This window comes from Schistocerca gregaria, chromosome 4, assembly GCF_023897955.1.
Source record: "Schistocerca gregaria isolate iqSchGreg1 chromosome 4, iqSchGreg1.2, whole genome shotgun sequence".
Lineage (NCBI taxonomy): Eukaryota > Metazoa > Arthropoda > Insecta > Orthoptera > Acrididae > Schistocerca > Schistocerca gregaria.
Window position 1 is genome coordinate 263245544 of NC_064923.1, and position 22568 is coordinate 263268111.

At 45.6% G+C, this 22568-nt stretch overlaps 1 protein-coding gene across 1 annotated transcript in view; it reads left to right on the forward strand.

Moving 5' to 3' along the window:
- The window catches only part of LOC126267681 (facilitated trehalose transporter Tret1-like), a 104260-nt gene that overhangs the window by 76295 nt on the left and 5397 nt on the right, over positions 1-22568 (forward strand). The window contains exons 3-5 of the mRNA XM_049972983.1: positions 2412-2650; positions 13790-14197; positions 18495-18887. Coding sequence (XP_049828940.1) covers positions 2412-2650; positions 13790-14197; positions 18495-18887 — 1040 coding nt within the window. The remainder of the gene's footprint in view (positions 1-2411; positions 2651-13789; positions 14198-18494; positions 18888-22568) is intronic.

Genomic DNA, 22568 nt, shown 5'->3' on the forward strand with positions numbered 1-22568 from the left:
TATCAGGCCTCAGAGAAAATGGAGGTAAGTTGATTCACGCGAGAAATCTAAAAATCCTGAGAACATGCAACTATCTTAAAAATGGAATTTCATTCATGTTGATGGCGAACTGCTGTTGTAGGAGGTTAGTGACCAACAAGATGAAACAGTGTAAGAGAGTCGCGAGGCAAGTGGTATTGACTTAAGCCTACTTTCATTTTGAGGACGGTATTCCTTCATCCCAGAAAGAAACGAGGCTGATAGACAGCTGCTTACAGCTGAACGAACAACTGCTGGCTAGTTGCGATACCAGTGCCCACAACATGGCGTGAGGAATCAGTGACACCAACAGCAGAGATGAGTGCCTACTTGAACATCTATTGGGGAGTAACCTAGAGATCTTGAATATGTCACCTTCAGGAGTAGAACACAGGAAGAAGCAACTGACATAACTTTTGGGAACGTCTTAATGGGTCGTTACCTCAAAAAATGTCATGTTGCTGTGGAACTCTCCTTATCTGGCCACAGTTAGATTTATGATAGCAATGGGCGTTAAACAGACCACATTCCTAGAAAGAAAGCCGGCTGGAGTGGCTGGGCGGTTCTAGGCGCTACAGTCTGGAACCGCGCGACCGCTACGGTCGCAGCTTAGAATCCTACCTCGGGCATGGATTTGTGTGATGTCCTTAGGTTAGTTAGTTCTAGGGGACTGATGATCTCAGAAGTTGAGTCCCATAGCGCTCAGTGCCTAGGAAGACAGACTGGGATTTGTACACGAAAAACCTAAATCCCCTCTATCTGAAGTTAAAGCTTCGATACGATGTCCAGTTGACTTACAGGGAATGGTCGATGAAGTAACAGATGGCATTATGATGTCATTTCAACAACACCTGTCGGCAGCTGAAGATTTCAAAATGGTTCAAATGGCTCTGAGCACTATGGGACTTTAACATCGATGGTCATCAGTCCCCTAGAACTTAGAACTACTTAAACCTAACTAACCTAAGGACAGCACACAACACCCAGCCATCACGAGGCAGAGAAAATCCCTGACCCCGCGGGGAATCGAACCCGGGAACCCGTGCGTGGGAAGCGAGAACGCTACCGCACGACCACGAGATGCGGGCAGCTGAAGATTTCGATTAATTTCACTTCATTCTAGAGAAGCTGCACGGTCATCATTGGTATCTGTTCGTGCGAGAACAGTTACTATCTTCATATATGACGTCATACTTTTAAAAACTATACAGTCACCAAGAATTACACAGAAGGGAAGGTATCTTGGTGGAATAGAAGTCTCTAACTGCAAATAAAGCAGGTAAGAAGACTGTTTAATTTTGCAAGAGGGAAAGGACAATGATCAAAACATCGGGAGGTCCTTTCTAAATACGACTTTGCTCTTAAGTAAGCGAAACACACATACTGAAAATATCTTTTGAGAATGTGGCAGGTACAGTTGCCAGAGGTAGGTAGGGAAGTTCCTGGGTGTACTTGGTTAGCACATGGGAGGCAGCCACAAGAAGTAGCCACACGGCCTGAGTCGTCTTGTCATGGTTCGTGGTTGCCCCTCCCCCCCCCCCCCCCCACTATCCCCTGATACATGTAGATCACCTGAATCCATCCATGTCCATTGTGCAGCCCCACGCATTTGGGCAATTCCAGCAGGACAATGCGACACCCCGCACGTCCAGTATTGCTACAGTTGGCCACCAAACTCCCCAGACGTGAACATTATTGAGCATATCTGGGATGTTTGCAACAAGCTGTTCAGAAGCGATCTCCACCCTCTCGTACTCTTACGGATTTATGGACAGTCATAAAGGATTGATGGTGTCAGTTCCATCCACCACTTCTTCGCACATTATTCGAGTCCATCCTAAGTCGTGTTGCGGCAATTCTGCGTGCTCGCAGGGGCCCATCGCGATATTAGGCAGTTGTTCCAGTTTCTCTGGCTCTTCAGCGCATGAGTGTTACGTCATCGCTCTGCATCGCGTGTGCTTTGATTCTGGCTACCTACGTTTACTGAAAAGAAAATAATGAAACTAAATTTCTGGACAACCCTCATAGTTTATCCAGCGAGGTGGCACCATCGTAAGGCATTCTATTTGTATTAGGGAGAACGCCTGTTAAAATCCCCATCTGGCCGTCTAGACTTAAGTCTTCCGCAGTTCTACTAAATCGCTCAAGCGAAATTTTGGGATGGTTTCTTTGAAAGGGTATGATTGATTTTCTCCACATCTTGCCCAAATCGGGCTTTTGCTCCATCTACAATGTCGTCGTCGTCAACAGCACGCTGATCACTTGTCTTCCTTCTGACTACGGAATACCGAAGATGGTTAAATTCAGCTGGTCGCAGAGTCTGACTTCTGCTTGTAAGAAACGAGCAGCTTTACGACACAGCAGTGGGTGAGTGAATGCGGGTGTTTCCACAGCGGCGCTGACGAGCCTGATGAGCGGCATGGTGTACGGCTGGCCGTCGCCCATCCTGCCACAGTTGCAGCAGCCGGGCTCATGGCTGCCGCTGACGGCTGACGAGGCCTCCTGGATCGTGTCGTGCGTCACCATCTCGTCCGTGCTGCCCATCATAGCCATGCCCGTCATCGTCGACGTCGTCGGCCGCAAGCTGCTGCTCATCGCATCAGGGCTGCCGGCCTTGGCTTCCTGGCTCATGGTCTGTACTGCATTTAAACCCTTCAGTTTTCTTGGATTCAAGCAGTGCTTCATGTTTTAACAAACATATTCTTTGTGGAGGTAAACCGCACGTGAAATTGTAGAGTAGGGGGATCAATTTTAAAACCAGCTTAATTATTTTAGAGTTCAATTTGCATCATTTCATGTTATACGCTCTGGTGACAGAAGTCATGGGCTACCTTCAAAAATCGTGTCGGACCTCCTTTTGCCCGGCATATGCAGCAGGTTGACATGACCTGGTCTCAACAAGTCGCTGGAAATCCCTTGCAGGAATATTGAACCATGCTGGCTCTATAGGCGCCCGTAAATGCGATAGTGTTTAGGTGCAGGATTTTGTGCACGAAGTGACCTCTCTATTGTATGCCAGATATGATCGATGGGTCTTACGCCGGGCGATCTGGGTGGCCAAATCCTTCGCTCAAACTGTCCAGAATGTTCTTTAAACCAATCGCCAACAACTGCCGCCTGAACACATAAAAATTCCATATTTTGCTGGGTACATGTTGTTCAGATAAACGAACATATTTTACAGTGAAGTTGAACCAGAGGATGCTGTCCATTCTCTCTAAACACAGACCACACCTTTATGGAGCCATGACACCACCTTGCACAGTGCCTTGTTGACAACTTGGTCCAATGGTTCGTGGGCTCTGTGCAACACGCGAACCCTACCGTCAGCTCTAACCAACTGAAATTGAAACTCATCTGACCAGCCCACGGTTTTCTAGTCGTCAATCTGAAACGGTCACGAGCCCAGGAGAGTAGCTGCAGGCGATGTCGTGCCGTTAGCAAGGCACTCGCTTCGGTCATAGTTCCTTAACGCCAAATTTCCTACCCTAACGGATACGTTCGTCACACGTCTCACATTAATTTCCACTGTTATTTCACTCAGTGTTGCTTGTCTGTCAGCACTGACAACTCTACGCAAATTCCGATGCGCTCGGTCGTTAAGCGAAGGCCGTCGGCCACTGCGTTGTTCATGGTGAGACGTAATGCATGAAGTATGGTACCCCCGACACACTGTTGACAATGTCCCATGTGTCTAGCCCCAACTACCATTCCGCATTCAAAGTCTATTAATTCGCCTTGTGCGACCATAATCACTTTGGAACCTTTTCATATGAATCACGTGAGTACAAACGGCGGCTCCGACAATGTATTGCCGTGTTACACCTTGCGTACGCGATACCACCGCCATCTGTGTATGTGCCTATCGCTCTTCCATGACTTGTCACCTCAACGTATTTTACATCATTCCATGTTATAAAGCGATGAACTTTGTGCGACATTTTATTGTAAGCTGAAATGTGCATCTCTATTACTGACGTGAGAGTACGGCTAGTATTAACAGCCTGGCAGTTCACGTGAGAGTCATTTTCGGAAGCTAAGAGGATTTAGAAATGTTGCTTCTCTTGATCTCAGGCACACGTCACTAGCATTCTAACTGCTCACCTCGAGTCTTCTGAAGCTGAAGTCCCTGTCGCAGAAGATTATGCACAGTCGTTGTTCCATTTTTTTAAAATTTTGCCCCCAAAACTGTTTGGGAAAAATGCATGTTCCCTCTCCAGTAAAGAGCACACAATATTTTTAAAGTGATTCCATAAATTTATTCCGCTAGTGCCATTCGTGTCCGAACATTTGTCACAATACAGTCATCATTACCTCGTGCAACGCATATCGAAATGATTACACAACGTCATATTTCCTTGCGAATGACGGCTTCTTTCGCCCCTATAATCGAAATGCATCTACATCTACATCTACATGACTACTCTGCAATTCACATTTAAGTGCTTGGCAGAGGGTTCATCGAACCACAATCATACTATCTCTCTACTATTCCACTCCCGAACAGCGAGCGGGAAAAACGAACACCTAAACCTTTCTGTTCGAGCTCTGATTTCTCTTATTTTATTTTGATGATCATTCCTACCTATGTAGGTTGGGCTCAACAAAATATTTTCGCATTCGGAAGAGAAAGTTGGTGACTGAAATTTCGTAAAAAGCTCTCGCCGCGACGAAAAACGTCTATGCTGTAATGACTTCCATCCCAACTCGTGTATCATATCTGCCACACTCTCTCCCCTATAACGCGATAATACAAAACCAGCTGCCCTTTTTGCACCCTCTCGATGTCCTCCGTCAATCCCACCTGGTAAGGATCCCACACCGCGCAGCAATATTCTAACAGAGGACGAACGAGTGTGGTGTAAGCTGTCTCTTTAGTGGACTTGTTGCATCTTCTAAGTGTCCTGCCAATGAAACGCAACCTTTGGCTCGCCTTCCCCACAATATTATCTATGTGGTCCTTCCAACTGAAGTTGTTCGTAATTTTAACACCCAGGTACTTAGTTGAATTGACAGCCTTGAGAATTGTACTATTTATCGAGTAATCGAATTCCAACGGATTTCTTTTGGAACTCATGTGGATCATCTCACACTTTTCGTTATTTAGCGTCAACTGCCACCTGACACACCATACAGCAATCTTTTCTAAATCGCTTTGCAGCTGATACTGGTCTTCGGATGACCTTACTAGACGGTAAATTACAGCATCATCTGCGAACAACCTAAGAGAACTGCTCAGATTGTCACCCAGGTCATTTATATAGATCAGGAACAGTAGAGGTCCCAGGACGCTTCCCTGGGGAACACCTGATATCACTTCAGTTTTACTCGATGATTTGCCGTCTATTACTACGAACTGCGACCTTCCTGACAGGAAATCACGAATCCAGTCGCACAACTGAGACGATACCCCATAGCTCCGCAGCTTGATTAGAAGTCGCTTGTGAGGAACGGTGTCAAAAGCTTTCCGGAAATCTAGAAATACGGAATCAACTTGAGATCCCCTGTCGATAGCGGCCATTACTTCGTGCGAATAAAGAGCTAGCTGCGTTGCACAAGAGCGATGTTTTCTGAAGCCATGCTGATTACGTGTCAATAGATCGTTCCCTTCGAGGTGATTCATAATGTTTGAATACAGTATATGCTCCAAAACCCTACTGCAAACCGACGTCAATGATATAGGTCTGTAGTTAAATGGAATACTCCTACTACCCTTCTTGAACACTGGTGCGACCTGCGCAATTTTCCAATCTGTAGGTACAGATCTATCGGTGAGCGAGCGGTTGTATATGAGTGCTAAGTAGGGAGCTATAGTATCAGCGTAATCTGAAAGGAACCTAATCGGTATACAATCTGGACCTGAAGACTTGCCCGTATCAAGCGATTTGAGTTGCTTCGCAACCCCTAAGGTATCTACTTCTAAGAAACTCATGCTAGCAGATGTTCGTGTTTCAAATTCTGGAATATTCCATTCGTCTTCCCTGGTGAAGGAATTTCGGAAAACTGCGTTCAATAACTCCGCTTTAGCGGCACAGTCGTCGATAACAGTACCATCGGCACTGCGCAGCGAAGGTATTGACTGCGTCTTGCCGCTTGTGTACTTTACATACGACCAGAATTTCTTCGGATTTTCTACCAAATTTCGAGACAATGTTTCGTTGTGGAACCTATTAAAGGCATCTCGCATCGAAGTACGTGCCAAATTTCGCGCGTCTGTAAATTTTAGCCCATCTTCAGGATTTCGCGTTCTTCTGAACTTCGCATGCTTTTTCCGTTGCCTCTGTAACAGCGTTCGGACCTTTTTTATGTACCACGGGGGATCCGTTCCATCTCTTACCAATTTATGAGGTATGAATATCTCAATTGCTGTTGCTACTATATCTTTGAATTTGAGCCACATCTCGTCTACATTCGCATAGTCAGTTCGGAAGGAATGGAAATTGTCTTTTAGGAAGGCTTCTAGTGGCACTTTATCCACTTTTTTAAATAAAATTATTTTGCGTTTGTTTCTGATGGATTTGGAAGAAATGGTATTGAGCCTAGCTACAACGACCTTGTGATCACTAATCCCTGTATCAGTCATGATGCTCTCTATCAGCTCTGGATTGTTTGTGGCCAAGAGGTCAAGTGTGTTTTCGCAACCATTTACAATTCGCGTGGGTTCGTGGACTAACTGCTCTAAATAATTTTCGGAGAATGCATTTAGGACAATCTCGGAAGACGTTTTCTGCCTACCACCGGTTTTGAACAAGTATTTTTGTCAACATACCGAGGGTAGGTTGAAGTCCCCATCAACTATAACCGTATGAGTGGGGTATTTATTTGTTACGAGACTCAAACTTTCTCTGAACTGTTCCGCAACTGTATCATCGGAGTCTGGGGGTCGGTAGAAGGAGCCAATTATTAACTTAATTCGGCTGTTAAGTATAACCTCCACCCACACCAATTCGCACGGAGTATCTACTTCGACTTCACTACAAGATAAACCACTACTGACAGACACCAACACTCCACCACCAATTCTGCCTAATCTATCTTTCCTGAACACCGTCTGAGACTTCGTAAAAATTTCTGCAGAACTTATTTCAGGCTTTAGCCAGCTTTCTGTACCTATAACGATATCAGCTTCTGTGCTTTCTATTAGCGCTTGAAGCTCAGGGACTTTTCCAGCGCAACTACAACAGTTTACAACTATAATTCCGACTGTTCCTTGATCCAAGCACGTCCTGTAATTGCCAAGCACCCTTTGACATTGCAGCCCATCCCGCACTTTCCCGAGGCCTTCTAACCTAAAAAACCGCTCAGTCCATGCCACACAGCCTCCGCTACCCGTGTAGCCGCCAGCTGAGTGTAGTGAACTCCTGACCTATTCAGCGGAACCCGAAACCCCACCACCCTATGGCGCAAGTCAAGGAATCTGCAGCCAATACGGTCGCAAAACCGTCTGAGCCTCTGATTCAGACCCTCCACCCGGCTCTGCACCAAAGGTCCGCAGTCGGTTCTGTCAACGATGCTGCAGATGGTGAGCTCTGCCTTCATCTCGTAAGCAAGACCGGCAGCCTTCACCAAATCAGATAGCCGCTGGAATCCAGAGAGAATTTCCTCAGATCCAAAGCGACACACGTCATTAGTGCCGACATGTGCCACCACCTGCAGCTGGCTGCACCCTGTGCTCTTCATGGCATCCGGAAGGACCCTTTCCACATCAGGAATGACTCCTCCCGGAATGCACACGGAGTGCACACTGGATTTCTTCCCCTCCTTAGCCGCCATATCCCTAAGGGGCCCCATTACGCGCCTAATATTGGAGCTCCCAACTACCAGTAAGCCCACCCTCTGCGATTGCCCGGACCTTGAAGGCTGAGAATGATCCTCTGAAACAGGGCAGGCGGCTGCATCTGGCTCAGCCAGAGACAGTGCCTGAAACCGGTTTGTCAGACGCACCGGGGAGGCTTTCTGATCAGCCTCTGGGGACGCCTTTCGCTGCCTGCCACGCCTTGGAACGACCTCCCAATCAACCACAGGCGAGGGCTCAGCCCCACTGCGGGCAGCAACCGGGGCAACCACAGCGGCAGACCGATCTGGCGACAGACGGGATGAGGTTGACATCCCCGTGATACCCGAGTCCGGCTCCCCACAGTGGTGTCCATCGGCAACAGCCTCAAGCTGCGCGACCGAAGTCAGCGCCGATTGCAGCTGTGAGCGAAGGGATGCCAAGTCAGCCCTCATCCGAACACAGCAATCGCAGTCCCTGTCCATTCTAATTGATGCATCTCGCGAACTTTAACTCTTTAATCGCAACGCAGATTATAGTTTAATTACATTTCATATTTGACAAATGTCCTCAGCAACAAATATGATTTCGCTCAGGCTATAAACGGTGACATGTAAATCATAACCATTCTCGGTTACAGACGCCAATTTCATAAATTTCACTTTAAACAAATTTAGAACAATTTGGTTGAAGATCCTCACACTTGAAAAATGTGGTAGCTCGGACCAGTGCGAGAAAACTCGCGCTTCCTCCTCTACGAAAGACAACACTTATTTTCTCACTCTGTCTTATTTTTTACTCACTATCCAATCACACATGTACTCTCTTTCCCGCACCGTAGTTCGGGCCAACAATCTCCGAGTCTTGGCGACCGTGTGACATAGCGGTGAAATTTCGAAGCGGGCCTAATTTATGCGTCATTGTGCACCCGCGTCTTCCGCAAAATCTCATCTGCAGCCCAAGCGACTGCCCCGATTCTCAAGAAGCGTCCTCTCACTAAAACGGAGTCACGTGAGGTATGGTGAAGCTCCCAGACCGATCCTAATGCGTGACTGCACTCCCCTGACGCACGCATTGTCTTACGTGCAGCCTTCATGACAGCTCAGACTCTCCGGAAACATTCTCTTCACTCTCCAAAGTGGCACCGTGCGCTATACTGCACAGGTGGTCTGTAACCCAAGGGAGTGCCCCACAGGGGGTGGGGGTTGGGAGCTCCACATCACCCCTCAGGTGATAGATTCCAGCTAAACGCTTCCCAGGGCCTTTATCCACAACAGGAAAGGCTACGTCTGATGTCTTCGCCACCAGTCAGCAAGTACACCAGCCAGATACCACAGGGAAACCCACTACACGAATCAAAGACAAATGGTTTATTAGAGGAAAGCACTAATTTCTACAATTATTATGTCCAGTTTATTTGAATATTAGAACCTTCATTACACGGAACACGAAAAGGCTAAAAATCTCTCTACCACATGACTAGGTAACTAGTATTTATAATTAAAAAAGAAACAGATGTGTTGGCTCCAGCCCGACACATTTGAGCTTAATGGATCAGAAGAAATCAAGTGCGAATAAAAACCGTAAAATATGTATTAATACATGACGATCATACGGGGCTTGGACAAAAATATTGTAACATCACCAGAAATGCCCGCTTGAACATAAATAGAGATGCTAGCCAGGCCTGCATGTTGCGCTGTTGTCTTTGATCACCAACGGTAAATATGCAATGCCTTCAGTACGTTGCAAGTGTCAGTTGTGATCATAACAGTGTTCTTTGTAGTTGTGAGTGCCTTATATCGGACCTGAGTGAAGCAAAACTTGGGTAAATTGTTGGTGTTGGTAAGGTGGGTGCTTCTGTAACTAAGGCAACTGAAGTTTTTGGTGTTTCAAGAAGCACCACATTGAAGATTTATACCGCATACATGAAAAGCGGAAAAACATCATCTGCTATTTAACACATAGCACCATCGAAAGTGTGTGCTGAGTGATCGTGTGATCGTAACAGACGTTCGTTGAAGAGGATTGTGACGAAAAATAAACAGGACGGCAGCTGCAAAAATCACTGCAGAACTGAATGTCGCACTCGCGAACCCTGTCACCACCAAAGAAAGGAAAGAAGCTCCATGGAAGAAGGGCATTTGGCTGGATGTCTTGTTTCACACTTTTCCAACTTTTACGTCAGAAGAGTGAAACATGGCGAGGGTTAGCGACGATTTGGACAGCCATATCGTGGTATTTCGTGGACCTCATGCTTAGTATGCAAGGTCACATCACTACCAAGGACTATGTGACCATTTTGGCTGATCCATCCCATGGTACAATATTTTTTCTCCAGTGGTGATGTGTTCCAGTATGGTAGGACCTCTGTTCACATAGCTGTCATCATTCAGGACTGGTTTTGTGAGCACGAGGATGAACTATCGTATCTCACAGTCACCAGATCTCAATATTATTCGACCGCTGTTGTCTATTGTCCACCTCCGACATCGTTACCTAAACTTATCAGTACTTTGCAGGAAGAGGGGAATAAGATTCTCGTGAAAACTATGCAGGACCTGTATTTATCCATTGTGAGATGTCTGGAAGCTGTTTAGAATCCAACAGGTTTCCTACACCATATTAATTAGCAGAATAGTGAATTATTTGTTTTAGAAAAGATTCCATTTAGCGTGTGAGAATACCAAAATCTGTTTTTTGCTATACTATAAAAATAAATGAAGTTACTTTAATATAAATACAGCACAGTTCTTTTTTTTCTTGTAGCTTCGAAATGGGAAATTAAAACGTTAAATTTAGAAATATCCTTTGTTTCGTTGATTAAAATCTGTATAATCGTAGCACAGAAGGAAAGGTGCAAAAATTATGAAGTACCTTTCGAAATAGTCACTAAAAATCATAAGAAAGTCTCATACATAGCTGACATAGAATGATAATATTATCCTAGCACTAATACATACTCTTTGTAACACTACTGTCATAACCTGGCGTTAGTTTTAAATATATACTTTAATGGTTAAAAACTGTCTTGGTTGCAATTTTAGTTTTATTTTATTTTTCAACGACGCGTTTCGCCTTATTTAGGCATCTTCAGGCTTAAATAAGGCGAAAAGTGCCGATGAAAATTAAAAAAACTAAAATTGCAATCAAGACTGTTTTTAACCAATACTGTTAAGAACTGGTTTTCTGTATGCCACATTTGGATTGGAAGAATTTCTGAAATGTATACATTTGCTGAGTGGTTGAATAATACGAAAGGCGTTTAATAAATAATGCAATACATTTATTCAAGGCCAGTTCCGGTTGAAAAATGCGGGCTTTGTTGTGGGACACCGTGGAATATTCCCGCTTCGCTCTTCTTGTTTCATGAAGTTCCGGCGCTGCATGTAGCCTTGAAAGTGGCGTCTGTAACGGAGTTGCGTTCCAAGCAGAGAACTATCATAGAGTTTCTTTTGGTGGAAATCTAGAGCATCGCAGATATTGATAGGCGCTTGCAGAAGGTCTACGGAGACCTGGCAGTGAACAAAGGCACGGCGAGTCGTTGAGTGAGGCTTCTGTCATCATCGCAACGAGGTCGCGCAAACCTTTCCGATCTCCCACGTGCCAGATGGCCTCATTCAGCCGTTAAAATGAAGAAACGACTTCAGCGTGTTCGTCGCCACAAACAAGCAAACAAACTTCTCCTTCTCAGTGACAGCTGAAGGCCTCACACAAGTCTGCGCGCCTGAGAAGAGGTCACAAAACTTCACTGGACTTTTCTTCCTCTTCCACCCCAGAGCCAGGATCTCAACCTTCCACCTTCCATATGTTTGGCTCAATGAAGGATCCACTCCATGGGAAGCGGTATCTGGATGATGAGGAGGTTATTGATGCAGCAAGATGGTGGCTCTGACGTCGACCAATGGAGTAGTAACATGCGGGCATAGAGGCCCTCCCAGTAAGCTGGCGTAAGCCCCATTGCAATGAAAGGAGATTATGTTGAAAACTAGGGTTTTGTAGCCAAAAGAGTGGGGAATAATACGGTGCATTGAAATCCTGAATAAAACCAACCTGCTTTCAGAAAAAAAGGCGTTGTATTACTCATTGAACGTCCTTCACACGAGGGCTATTCGGAAAGTAAAGAACGACTGGTAGCGAAATGGAAACTACAGTAGAAATCCAGATGGTTTTCTTCCACAGTTAGCTAAACTTTCCAGTTACGTATCTGCATAGTCGCCGCTCACACTTAGACATCTGTCGTAGCGTTGCACCAACTTTTCAACACCCTCGTCATAGAAGGTAGCCTCCTGTGTTTTTCGACAATTTTATACGCTGTACTGCAGCTCGTTCTGCGTGCCAAAATGTTGTCTTCACATCCAGCAGTCCGTTTGAGAAGAGATGAAATTCGGAGAGAGCAGGGGCCAGGCTGTATGATGATTGATCAAACATTTCCCAACAAAAACGTTGCCGGCCTGAGTGGCTGAGCGGTTCTAGGCGCTACAGTCTGGAGCCGCGCGACCGCTACGGTCGCAGGTTCGAATCCTGCCTCGGGCATGGATGTGTGTGATGTCCTTAGGTTAGTTAGGTTTAGGTTCTAGGGGACTGATGATCTCAGAAGTTAAGTCCCATAGTGCTCAGAGCCATTTGAACCTGAACAAAAACGTTGCAGGGGTGTCTTCATTGCCCCTGCAATTTGTGGCCGAAAACTGTCATGAAGAAGGAACTGCATGACATAAGTTATGTGATGTTGCATAACATCAGGCGAAATATACATCTGTCTCTATACTTTGAAAGCCACAATGAAGTGCATGGCAGAGGGTATGTCCTGTTGTACTAATTATTTTGGTTTCTTCTTGTTCCATTCTCGTGTAGAGCGCGGTAACAATGATTGTTTGAATGCCTTTGTTCGCGCAGTATTTATTCTGATCTTATCCTCATAGTCCATATGTGAGGGGTACGTAAGGCGTTGTAGTATATTCCTAGAATAATCACTTAAAGCCGGTTCTTGAAACTTTGTTAACAGACTTTCTCGGGATAATTTATGTCTATCTTCAAGAGTCTTGAAGAGTCTTCCAGTTCAGTTCCCTCAGTATCTCTGCGACACTCTCCCAAGAGATTAAATAAATCTGTGGTCATTCGTGCTGCCCTGCTCTGTATACATTCAATAACGCCTGTTAGTACTATGTAGTGCGGGTCCCGCACACTTGAGCGATATTCTAGAACTGGTCACACCATCGATTTGTAAGCAATCTCTTTTATAGGCTGACTGCATTTCCCCAGTATTCTGTCAATAAACAGAAGTCTACCACCTACTTTACCCGCGACTGAACCTATAAAGTGCTACTCTGGAGACACTCATACTTGTCGGGATAGATTATTTTCTAGACGTTTTTACACTCTCTCTGTGCACTCAGAACTAAGAAGAGCGACGTGATGCTATCCACGGGCTTACTAGAGATGCTGCCCAAGACATGTATGAAAAGTTTCACTGTGGTTTCCATTTCACGACCGATTGTTCCTTACTTTCCGAATAGCCCTCGTATATGCATTTCCAGATGGAAATAAAATGGCAAGAGGAATCACCACAATAGTATTATTGATCGTCAACTGCATTGAGGTTAAAATCTAGCAAGGACATACATGGGTAGCGCATGTTGTAGTTAAATTAGTTAGCAATCTGTCTGATTTCCATTGCTTGAATCTTTAGTGATTGTTAAGGAACACTGACTAATCGTTAAGGTCACGTACTGGTACAAAGAAGAGAAAGTACCTGGTAACTACACTAGAGTGTAAAGTAGACAGCTTGGGGGGGGGGGGCAAGTTCTTGAAAGCACTGTGGAATATCATGAAACATACTGTCTGAAATTCTGTATTTGTAGCAGGAAGAACTCATCAGGCAGCAATCATCTGGACCACATAACGTCTGTCAGCGATCGTTCTTCAGACTTGTCGGAAACAGGAGCGAATCTGACAAGGGGTAATGGAAATATAGTGACCAGTGTTCTTGGTTGACAGGTGCTGTTTGCAGACTCGGCGGGAATGCTGATAGCGTCGCGAGTGGTGGCTGGTCTGAGCATCGGCGCCAGCGTGTGCCTGGTACCGATGTACGTGGGGGAAGTGGCGGAGGCCAAGGTGCGGGGTATGCTGGCCACCGTCTTCCAGTTCGCCATGTGCCTGGGCTCGCTCGCCTCCTACTGCATGGGCCCCTACATGTCCTACTCGGCAGTGGCCATCGTGTCTGCTGCCGTGCCAGTCCTCTTCATGCTGGGCTTCCTCTGGATGCCCGAGTCACCGTACTTCCTGGCGCTGCGCGGCAGGGACGAGGAAGCCGAGAGTGCCTTGAGGCGGCTGCGAGGTGCTGTGTCCGAGGAAGCGATCCAGGAGGAGCTCGGCATCGTGCAGAAGTACGTTGAGGAGCAGCGAGTTGAGACACCCTGCCTTACTTTGGATCTCACGACAGACAGCTCTATTTATTAAAGATGCTTTGCTTATTAGTACAAAATTATATGGCACCATTGATTAGACATGCAATGCCTATCACAGAAAAAGCAAGTTGTCCACCCCATCAAAAGATAGCACACTATAAATTAGGAATGCTGCCTGATCTTGTGAGAGAAATTGCAATGAAGATTTAGCTCCATGTTGAGAGGCTATTTTATTTAGTGATGGATTTTGTTCTTGTTGTTAGGTTATTAAGTTTAATTTAAATTGATAATTATAACTGATGTTTTAAGTATTCTATCTGAAATCAGAATTCAATATGGCATTAGTTATGTCAACTGCAAGTACGTCATAACGCCTTTTATTTCTACAAGATTTATCTCTTCTGGACCACAGCTAAGCTGATGGTAATTAATCTTTACAAAATTACTTACTAACATCCTCTGAAGCCTTTAAACGAAAACTAATATATATTTATATCGCCAGCCGGTGTGGCGGAGCGGTTCTAGGAGCTTCAGTCTGGAACCGCCCAACTGCTATGGTCGCAGGTTCAAATCCTGCCTCGGGCATGGATGTGTGTGATGTCCTTAGGTTAGTTAGGTTTAAGTTGTTCTAAGTTCTAGGGGACTGATGACCTCAGATGTTAAGTCCCATAGTGCTCAGAGCCATTTGAACCATATACACTCCTGGAAATGGAAAAAAGAACACATTGACACCGGTGTGTCAGACCCACCATACTTGCTCCGGACACTGCGAGAGGGCTGTACAAGCAATGATCACACGCACGGCACAGCGGACACACCAGGAACCGCGGTGTTGGCCGTCGAATGGCGCTAGCTGCGCAGCATTTGTGCACCGCCGCCGTCAGTGTCAGCCAGTTTGCCGTGGCATACGGAGATCCATCGCAGTCTTTAACACTGGTACCATGCCGCGACAGCGTGGACGTGAACCGTATGTGCAGTTGACGGACTTTGAGCGAGGGCGTATAGTGGGCATGCGGGAGGCCAGGTGGACGTACCGCCGAATTGCTCAACACGTGGGGCGTGAGGTCTCCACAGTACATCGATGTTGTCGCCAGTGGTCGGCGGAAGGTGCACGTGCCCGTCGACCTGGGACCGGACCGCAGCGACGCACGGATGCACGCCAAGACCGTAGGATCCTACGCAGTGCCATAGGGGACCGCACCGCCACTTCCCAGCAAATTAGGGACACTGTTGCTCCTGGGGTATCGGCGAGGACGATTCGCAACCGTCTCCATGAAGCTGGGCTACGGTCCCGCACACCGTTAGGCCGTCTTCCGCTCACGCCCCAACATCGTGCAGCCCGCCTCCAGTGGTGTCGCGACAGGCGTGAATGGAGGGACAAATGGAGACGTGTCGTCTTCAGCGATGAGAGTCGCTTCTGCCTTGGTGCCAATGATGGTCGTATGCATGTTTGGCGCCGTGCAGGTGAGCGCCACAATCAGGACTGCATACGACCGAGGCACACAGGACCAACACCCGGCATCATGGTGTGGGGAGCGATCTCCTACACTGGCCGTACACCTCTGGTGATCGTCGAGGGGACACTGAATAGTGCACGGTACATCCAAACCGTCATCGAACCCATCGTTCTACCATTCCTAGACCGGCAAGGGAACTTGCTGTTCCAACAGGACAATGCACGTCCGCATTTGTCTCGCGTGCCACCCAACGTGCTCTAGAAGGTGTAAGTCAACTACCCTGGCCAGCAAGATCTCCGGATCTGTCCCCCATTTAGCATGTTTGGGACTGGATGAAGCGTCGTCTCACGCGGTCTGCACGTCCAGCACGAACGCTGGTCCAACTGAGGCGCCAGGTGGAAATGGCATGGCAAGCCGTTCCACAGGACTACATCCAGCATCTCTACGATCGTCTCCATGGGAGAGTAGCAGCCTACATTGCTGCGAAAGGTGGATATACACTGTACAAGTGCCGACATTGCGCATGCTCTGTTGCCTGTGTCTATGTGCCTGTGGTTCTGTCAGTGTGATCATGTGATGTATTTGACCCCAGGAATGTGTCAATAAAGTTTCCCCTTCCTGGGACAATGAATTCACGGTGTTCTTATTTCCATTTCCAGGAGTGTATTTATATCACAACAATATATGCATTTTGCTGATGACAACTTCAAGGTTGATTTATTGCGTATGGCTCACTTTGTTGAAATGAATTGACTTTTCCTCAGATACCTTAACGCATAACAGTACCAGTTGGTGCCAGGCTAATGTGCTGCCATCCAGTGACTCGTTGCTTTTATGCTGTCTGCATGATATTGTATCCCAGTAAAGCAGTCACAGACATATGCTGTTTATTATCTGTAGTTAACTCTTCTGATTCACTTCCTCAGGATTATCACCAACAATGTCTATAATCTATTGAAAACTTTGGAGACACCAGAAATGAGTCTCCAAAAAAGTTATAATAAGCAAGACGCAAATATGTACCATTATCTAAAGAAAATTGACGTCAGTGAGAGATATTTGAGTTTTTGAATTCATGAGATGAACAGTCGTTCTGGGTCAAGATAAACTTGGGGTAAACAGCCATATGAACAATTTTTGAAACTTGTTCTTTTGTAAATAGGATCCTCTTATATTAAGAAGCTATGATAATCTCTTTTGCAACTGAGTTAAGTAGTTTTCCACCACTCATGTGGGCCGGCCTGAGTGGCCGAGCGGTTCTAGGCGCTTCAGTCTGGAACCGCGCGACCGCTGCGGTCGCAGGTTCGAATCGTGCCCCGGGCATGGATGTGTGTGATGTCCTTATGTTAGTTAGGCTTAAGTAGTTCTAATTTCTAGGGGACTGATGACTTCAGCTGTTAAGTCCCATAGCGCTCAGAGCCATTTGAACCATTTGAACCACTCATGTGACATGTCAGTAACTAATGGTTATAGACAACAAACGTTTCTTAATGTTATTTCACCTCCCTTGCCTTACATGTGTTGGGGGTGGAAGGGGAAGGGGAGGTGGGGCCTGCAGCACAACCACTCTGTCTTTACTAAAAAGGGTATTAAAATACATAAATTCGATACAATATAATTTGAAATGAGATAATTTCACAAAGGCTCTTAAAATTATTAAAAGATGACTGTCATGTGTGATATTAAAATAAATTGTTAACATTTTAATTTTATAATTTAAAATGTATACAACAAAACACAATAAAAATAATAAGATGGTGCCGAAATATGACGATCTTAAAAAGAATCACAACGTATTCAGTGATGAATCAAGGACCTCCACAGTGAAGTGCTAGTTAAACAGGGAAGTTTACATGTTCTGTAGTGTTATAGGATGTATGTAGGTATAAAACAAAAGTGTCTCATGGGTTGGGATTGTAGAGATGAGGGTAACTGTGGAACTGATGGTAAGAGACTGAATAGGAGAAGGGACTGCGCTATGGGCCTGTGTATGATATAAAGAGAAAAGGAGCAGTGAAAGATAGAGATGGAGATAGAGATCCCTGATATGGGATACCATAGGGAGAGATGAGTTAGAGGTGGCAGGATGAATAAATGTTAGGAGAGGTTTCATTGTAAAGGAAATGGAACTGGTTGACGTTGGGGCAGTGTATAGAGAGTATGTGTAGATGTATTGTTACTGGAGCAGCAAGAAATTAGGATCAGTTGTTAGAAGGGAAACATTGGTGTTGTTCTAGTCGAGTCTGTGGATAGTGTCAGACTTTATGAAACCTTTCATGTGAGTGACGAGCAGTGGAAATTTGATTGGATGGTAAAGGAAATAAATGAGGGAAGATAAATGGATAAAGAATGTAAGACAGACAGCTCTGTGCAAAATGTTTTAGAGGAACTGATAGAACTTTGGTGGTACAGCTATCCTGTCAACAATACAATAGGATGCGATGTGCATATTCAGTCAGTTAGTAGTTTTAATTTGCTGGAGACTTTCTGCTGGATCATCGCAAGATGAGGGTTTCTATATTAGTTGCCTGTCAAGTTTGAGGTGTACTAGAGTGTTAGTTGGATAGGTGCGCGACTTAATGACAGAAGTTGTGTGCATTTCATTGCATAAGTATTGCTGGAGTATTTGAAGGGTTTATCTTGAGAAACCATTGGTTATATCAAGATGTAACATGATTGATGTGCAATTGGACGGATCATTGGGTTTCCTACACTGTAAGGTGGAAGGATAGGGAAATGATGATCATTAGATGTCGTATTAAGGAATTGATTAAATAACGTGATAAAACAGTGTGGCAGCAGAGGAACAGAAACTGACTATACATTGTTATGACAGAGGCGCAGCGGTCACAGCTGGAACTGATGGGCCAGCTGGTGCGAAGACGTGGCAGCCGGCGGGCGCTGGTGGTGTGTGTGGTGCTGATCCTGACACAGGTGTTCACGGGGCTTTCCGTGCTCACGGGCTACACCACTGACACCTTTCAGCAGTCGGGTGTGGCGCTGGATGCAGATGTGTGCGCCATCATCGTGGCAGCAGTGCAAACAGCAAGCAGCGTTGCCACATCTCTGTTGGCGGACCGAGCTGGCCGCCGGCCACTGATGCTACTCTCGTTTGCTGGCTGCGTCCTCACCATGGCTACACTGAGCATCCTCTTCTACCTCAAGGATGTGGTGCACACAGATCTTACTGCTGTGCAGTGGCTGCCACTCGCCGCCATGATTGCTTTTCCTGTGAGTGTCGTCTCAGTATGTACTTCATGTGCCATAATACCCCAGACTCGAGGAACAATAAAATCATCCTCTGTTCACCCATGAGATCAAGGTGATCACACACAATGGGATCTGGTTTAGTACTGCATCATTGACTTTAGGGAGATACACCATGTTATCTTGTAGAATTAACTTCATGCATGTGACAGGGAAGTGCGTTGGGACACTGGATTTTCATTTTGTTTACAGGGTATATAACAATTCATAGCAAGAACTAAAATGTGTGAAAATATATGACAGAAGAACAAAAAATTTTCCAGTAAATATCAGGGCGCAATGAGCTTTTCGCAAGATATATTTGTGAATATATGGTTATGAGACACCAGGGATTTTAGTATACAACATTGTTGTAGTTAGTACACATATGTTAGAAATGTAAATTTTTTTTATTAAATTCCCATCAGATTTAAAACGTTAGGTTACACATGGTCAGGAAATGCGGTACATTCATAATGAGGCACAAGCATATATCACTGCTGCTGAAAGAAGTCACCCAATGTTCCAGTGTGGTCTTGCGACAGACAGGTTGAGAAGGGTCTGTACCCATACCTCCAAGATCACCAGACCTCAATCCTCTGCATTTTTCTATGTGGACTCACCTTAGATGTGAAATGTACGGCCTTCCCATTGATAACATTGAAGAACTAGGGCAGCGAATTATTCATGCGAATGACACATGGAACCCCCTTTTTAACAGATAAAAGCGTAGAGAAAATAGTTACATGTAATGTACTGAAGTAATATGGCATTTCTTGTTAAGGTGGGCCACAGGTGAAAATTCAGTGCAATTAGATGGGAACTAATCGAAAATTTGTATTTCAAATGTACTTTTGGGGTTATGATCCATAAATATTTTAATGTGGAATATATGTAGAGAAATAGCCTGTTTCTTGCGTATATGGTGAATACACATTCCTTCTTCTGTAAACAAAAACAATAATATTGCTTACAGTTCTACAGAGAGAGCCTAGAGAGGTACGCTATTGCAATTGCAAGCAGATATCTGAACTATAAAACAACTGTTATCAAAGACTAAATGTTTTTTAATGGCAACCACAGACTGTAGTACATACATTGATCAGCTAAAACATTGTAACCACTGCCCACTGCAAGACTGGATACCTACTGGTGCCGTTGTGGGGACGTAATGCAGTCAGAAAAGTATGTAAGCCGCGCACAGACGGATGGGGGTTTACCCTAGCTAAGATATTTCCTGCAAATGGAGAAAATCATTGCAATAAGCGAATTTGTCAAAGGGCAGGTTATTATTACGCAGAGCCTGTGAACGAGTATCTCGAAAACGGCGAAGCTGGTCGAATGCCCATTTGCTATTGTCGGGAGCATCTACAGAAAGTGGTAGGAGGGCAGTGACACTACACTAGGTTCAAAGCCGTTGAACGTTCACGACTCTTCACAGAACGCGGGATTTGGACGGTTGTCTACACTGTAAAGTAGCATAGATGGCGATGTATGACACCTCTTGCGAAAGCGCACAATGTGGGTGGACGCAAATGTGTTTCGAAGCACGTCATTCAGCGCACATCGTTAAACAAGGGGCTCCACAGCGGACGACCCTTGCCTGTTCACACGTTGGCCCAACGACAGCTATGATTGCAGTGGGCTCGAAATCATCGAGATTGGACCGTGTATCACTGTAGACGCGTCAACTAGTCGGATGAATCACATTTTTGCTACACCAGATCGACGGTCGTCTCCTCAAACGCTGTCATCAAGTCGAACGGCTGGTAGAAACGTGCAGCGGACCACAGACATAGGCTGATGGGAGCAGTATTATGTTGTGATAGACATTTTCCTGCTCTTCCATGGGGCTTGTGGTAGTAATCGAAGAGACCATGTCAGCTGCGGACAACCGGTATCCCTTCATGCTTGATGTCTTCACTGACGCGACGTCATCTTTAGGGAGTACAGTTGACTGTGTCTCGAAGCGAGAATCGTGCTACAATAGTTCGAGGAGTATGATAGTGAAATCATGTTTATTTTTATCCACCAAATTCACCTGACGTGATTCTGATAGTTCCCATCTGGGTTGCTGTCGAGTACCATCGTCGCGTACACAAATCAGAGGACAGTTGTTTACGGGAATTACATGACACTTGATGCCACATAGGTCCAGAAATCTATCGAAGACCTTTATAACCGATGATACGTACAGTCGGTGATATATTGCGTTACAAAGATGATCCAGCACGCCATTAAGCAGGTGGTTGTAATGTTTTGGCTCGTCAGTGTATGTTACAACACAGTTACTTTTTTTTTAAGGAAAGGCTCAGGGAACCGGTAGGTGTTTATCTAGTTGCTAAAACCGACGTCAACTGTGGTAAAGTTTTAAAAAACTTCTATGATTGGTTTTCAACTTGTCATTCAGTTACAAATGCAGCCATACGTGTAGCCATTTATGAATATTTCTACACTACTGGCCATTAAAATTGCTGCAGCACGAAGATGACATGCTACAGATGTGAAATTTAACTGACAGGAAGAAAATTCTGTGATATGCAAATGATTAGCTTTCCAGAGCATTCACACAAGGTTGGTGCCGGTGGCGACACCTACTACGTGCTGACATGAGGAAAGTTTCCAACCAATTTCTCGTACACAAACAGCAGTTGACCGGCGTTGCCTGGTGAAACGTTGTTGCGATGCCTCGTGCAAGGAGGAGGAATGCATACCATCACGTTTCCGACTTTGATAAATGTCGGATTGTAGCCTATCGCGATTGCGGTTTATTGTATCGCGACATTGCTGCTAGCGTTGGTCGAGATCCAATGAATGTTAACAGAATATGGAATCGGTGGGTTCAGGAGGGTAATACGGAACGCCGTGCTGGATCCCAACGGCCTCGGACAGGCATCTTAAGCATGGCTGTAACGGATCGTGCAGCCACGTCTCGATACCTGAGTCAACAGATGGGGCTGTTTGCAAACCAACAACCATCTGCACGAACAGTTCGACGACGTTTGCAGCTGCATGGACTATCAGCTCGGAGGCCATGGCTGCGGATACCCTTCACGCTGCATCACAGGCAGGAGCGCCTTCAATGGTGTACTCAACGACGAACCTGGGTGCACGAGTGGCAGAACGTCATTTTTTGGATGAATCCAGGTTCTGTTTACAGCATCATGATGGTCGCATCCGTGTTTGTCGACATCGCGGTGAACGCACATTAGGAGCATGTATTCATCATCGCCATACTGGCGTATCACCCGTAGTGATGGTATGGGGTGCCATTGGTTACACGTCTCGGTCACCTCTTGTTTGCATTGACGGCACTTTGAACAATGGACGTTACATTTCAAATGTGTTACGACCAGTGGCTCTACCCTTCATTCGATCCCGGCGAAACCCTACGTTTTAGCATGATAATGCACGACCGCATGTTGCACCTCCTGTACGGGCCTTTCTGGATACAGAAAATGTTGGACTACTGCCCATGCCAGCACATTCTCCAGATCTCTCACCAATTGAAAGCGTCTGGTCAATGGTGGCCGAGTAACTGGCTCGCCAATACGCCAGTCACTACTCTTGATGAACTGTGGTATCGTGTTGAAGCTGCATGGGTAGCTGTACCTGTACACGCCATCCAAGCTCTTTTTGACCAAATGCCCAGGCATATCAAAGCCG